Below are 3992 nucleotides of genomic sequence, written 5' to 3'. Positions count from 1 at the left end.
AGGGTTGGGGGGAGGAGGGGGTGCTGAGCAGGGACAGGGGCAGTGTCCCTCTCCCAGGATGTTTGGGGCAGGGCAGGGGTGCACTCCCTGGCGGGGGTGCCATCCCCCCGTGTCACCGACGCCCCCTCCCCGCAGGCAGCTCCTTCCCGTGCCTGGTGGACGTGGTGCCAGTGAAGAACGAGGATGGCACCGTCATCATGTTCATCCTCAACTTCGAGGCTGTGAGGGAACCTGAGCCTGGGGAGACCCCGACCCCCAGCACCAACCACTGGGTCACCCCGGCCCCCTGGGGCCCTGCAGGTATGGGGGACAGGGGCCCCGGGTGACCCCCAGCTGTGGGGGGACAGGGACCCCGGGTCACCCCCTGGTATGGGGGGACAGGGACCCCGGGTGACCCCCAGCTATGAGGGGACAGGGACACGGGGTCACCCCCACGTATGGGGGGACAGGGACCCCGGGTCACCCCCACGTATGGGGGGACAGGGACCCCGGGTCACCCCCACGTATGGGGGGACAGGGACCCCGGGTCACCCCCTCCTGCTGGGCTCCTGCAGGGGGAAGGGGGTCAGTGCCACCGGGCTGGTGGCAGCCCCGTCCTGCTGACCGCATGTCCCGGGTGTTGCTATGGGGCACATGGGGAGAGTGGGCAGCCCCGTGGGGAGGGGGGACAGACCCTGCCCCTGACCCCAAGCCTGACTCCCGGGGTGCAGCTGGTCCCTGTGGCCGAAGCAGCACCACGGTGGGGATTTGGAGCTGCATCCTGAGCCCGGTGCTGTCCTTCCCCCCAGGTCGCAGCCGGTCCCTGCGGCTGAAGCTGCTGGCACTCACGGGCAGCCGCCAATCGCTGCCCCCCGAGCCACCGGAGCCGCCGGACGTGGTGGTCGTGGACCCCGGGGTCATGGAGCCGCTGGCCATGGACCTGGCCCTGCCTGCCAGCGACTCGGGCCCCGAGGACGCCTCATCCTCGCTGGAGCCCGGTGTCGGGGACCGTCCCGAGGACGAGGCGGCGCTGATGGGGAACCCCGAGGCGCCGGTGACGCAGTCGTCCCCGCGGGCCGAGCGCCTGGCGCTGGCCTTTGCCAACCACAGCCTGGCCAGGAGCCGGTCCCGGGAGCGCCGGTCCCGGGAGAGCCTCCGCAGCCTGCGCCGGGCGTCGTCCGTCGATGACATCGAGGCCATGAAGGGCGACGGGGACAAGCGCGGCCACAACCGCCACGCCAGCGCCGGGGCCGGCCTGCACCGCGGCTCCAGCACCGGTACGGCCACGCTGGCACGGGGCGGCCATCGCTGCTGGGGACATCGGGGCGGCCACAGCCAGAGACCCTGGTGACACCCCCGTCCCACTGCCCCGCAGCAGCGCCTGGGCTAGGAGGGGCTGGGGACCCCCCCATCACCACCCCCGGCCCACTGAGCCACACTGAGCCGCAGTGTGGAATCACCCTGGGAATCACCTCGGGAATCACCTCGCAGGCCCCAGAGCTCGTTAAGCGTATTAAGATAAGGGACAATTACTATAATGATATTAAAGGTAACTGAGAGCAGCTCTGCAGGTCCCTGCGGGCCGGTGGCACACGGCTGGGGGTGTCCCCCCTGCCCTGGGGCTCCGCGTTCCCTTCACCTGCCGTGGGACCCTGACCCTGGGAGCCGCGGGATCCCCCCGGGGACAACGGGACCCCCGCCCCAGGAGCTGGGGGAAGCTGGGGGACCCGCCCGGGGCTCCGGGGTCTGTGAGCCGCGGTGCCAGTCCCCCGTGCCGCGGGACGCCGTGGTGACCGTGTGTCCCCGCAGGCGCGGTGGCCGCTGTGCGCAGCGCCCTGCTCAACTCCACGTCGGACTCGGACCTGGCGCGGTTCCGGGCCATCGGCCGCATCCCCCAGATCACCCTCAACTTCATGGACCTGCAGCCGGGGGGGCTCCTGGCCCCGCCCCCGGCCCCCCGCCCCATCATTGCCCCCACCAAACTGCGCGACCGCACCCACAACGTCACCGAGAAGGTGACACAGGTGAGACCCGGCCGGGGGACGCGGGGACAGGTCACGCAGGTGACCCAAATCACGCCGGGGTTGGGCGGTGCTGAGCTGGCTGGGGTGCAGCGAGGCGTCCGGACATCTCAGTGGCGATGTGGCCAGGCTGTGACACGATGGCCAAGCGGTGACAAAGTGTCCGAGCAGTGACGAGATGTCCGGGCAGTGCTGGAGGGGATGTACAGTGCTGGAGGTGGCCGAGTGCTGCCAAAGCACCACTTCTGGGTGTTGCCAGAAGTGTCCAGGTGGTGCCAAAGTGACCAGGTGGTGCTGGAGGCAGCCTGGCAGTGCCAAGGTGGCTCGGTGCTGCTGGGGGGGCTGGCCGGGGGGTTCTGACCGTGATGTTCTGGTGCGGTGGGAGCCGCGGCCGGGGGTATCTGGTCCGGAACAGTCCCCGGGGGTTCCCAGTGAGGTGCAGGGGGCAGACACTCGCTGGTACCGCGGTACCCCCACCCCGGTGCCCCCACCCCGGTGCCCCCAGCCCGGTACCCCCACCCCGTACCCCCATCCCGGTGCCCCGGTACCCCCACCCCGGTGCCGTGCTGCCGGGCACTGGCGGCGGCCGCTAATCCGCTCCCGTTGTGTAACCGCCATCTGCCGCGGGAACAGGAGGCGCCGCTTAATTACACCCTGAATTCTCGCCGCTAATGATCCGGGGGTGGCGGCTCCGGGCATCCCGGGAGGGCTGTGCGGGCTGGGGGAGCCGCTGCGTGCCCCGCCCCGCGGTGTCCCCGGGATCCCGCGCAGCCACGCCCGGGGCTGTCCCCGGGGTCCCCGGCAGCTGCCGGGGGACGGAGCAGCCCCGGCGCATCTGCCCGAGCCCCTCGGGGTCCCCCCGGCCCCGCACCTGCCCGCACACGTGAGGGGGTCCCGTGGGAGCCCCGTTCCCACCTGGAGCTCCAGGCCCTGCTGCCGGGAGCTCGGAGGGGTGGGGGGACCCTTCTGTGGGGCGGCACCCCCTCACTCCGCATCCCGGACCCCCCAGATCCTCACGGAACCTCTTGGTTACCTCGGCCGTGGTTATTGTGCCACCAGGGTGACGCTGAGCTCTCCCTGCCCCCGCCGTTGCCACGGGGCCCGTGAGGGGACACGGGGGACACGGGGGACACGGCTGCGGTCACCGCGGCGGGCGCTGCCCCCCGGCACTGCCAGGGGCTCTCGGGGTGCCCCGGCTGTGCAGTCGGGCAGAACCGGGGCCGCGGGAACTGGGGGCCTGGGGGTGTCCCCTGCTCGGGCACGGCGAAGCCTCCGGGGTCGGTGGCACCGGGGGACGGGGGTGTCCCTGCAGCGACACCGCGGCAAGGTCACCGCGCTGGGTGACACTGACGGGCACCTGGGGTGGCATCCCCTCGGCCCCTGGGACCGCCGGAGATCCTGGTCTGTTCCCGAGGGGATCCCTGCGTGGGGCAGGACAGGGCTGGGGGACCCCAGACCCACTCGGGGTGTGTGGGGACCCGGCGGTGCCACCAGCCGGGGCGTGTCACTGGGGCATCGCTGGCTGCTGGGGGCGGCCTGGGGACACCGGGGACCCCGCATTGCCGGGACGAGTCCTGCCGACCCCGGTCCCGCTGACACCGGCTGGGTGGGCGAGGGCGCAGCCCCCCAGGTCCCTCTGGCTGGGGCTGGGGGTGCTCGGGGGAGTCGGGAGGGCGCAGCCGTGGGGCACTGCCAGCGCTGGGCAGCGGCCAGGGACACGGGGACACCGGGAGCCGTGAATCAGCCGGGGCTGCCAGGGCCAGCTCACCGCTACCGTCATTGTCCCTGTCCCCGTCACTGTCCTTGTCCCCACCATCACCGTCCCCATCCCCGTCACCACCCCCGTCCCCATCCCGCTGCTCACGGGGCAGGGCGAGTCACACCTGGGGGGCGCGGGGGGCTGCAGGGGCCGGCTGGCAGCGGGGAGGGGGCGGCAGCGGAGCACGCAGGGAAGACTCCGGTTCCGCGGCCCCCCCGTGCCCCCCTCGCCCC

At 72.6% G+C, this 3992-nt stretch overlaps 1 protein-coding gene across 1 annotated transcript in view; it reads left to right on the top strand.

Annotated features, from left to right (window-relative positions):
* The window catches only part of KCNH2 (potassium voltage-gated channel subfamily H member 2), a 30607-nt gene that overhangs the window by 9983 nt on the left and 16632 nt on the right, over nucleotides 1–3992 (top strand). The window contains exons 4-6 of the mRNA XM_033512165.1: nucleotides 136–300; nucleotides 789–1256; nucleotides 1789–2003. Of these exons, the coding sequence (XP_033368056.1) occupies nucleotides 136–300; nucleotides 789–1256; nucleotides 1789–2003 (848 nt within the window). The remainder of the gene's footprint in view (nucleotides 1–135; nucleotides 301–788; nucleotides 1257–1788; nucleotides 2004–3992) is intronic.

The sequence above is a fragment of the Parus major genome, chromosome 2 (genome assembly GCF_001522545.3).
Source record: "Parus major isolate Abel chromosome 2, Parus_major1.1, whole genome shotgun sequence".
In the NCBI taxonomy this organism is placed as follows: Eukaryota; Metazoa; Chordata; class Aves; order Passeriformes; family Paridae; genus Parus; species Parus major.
The sequence above is the reverse complement of the archived record's forward strand: the minus strand, read 5'-3'. Positions and strand labels throughout refer to the sequence as shown.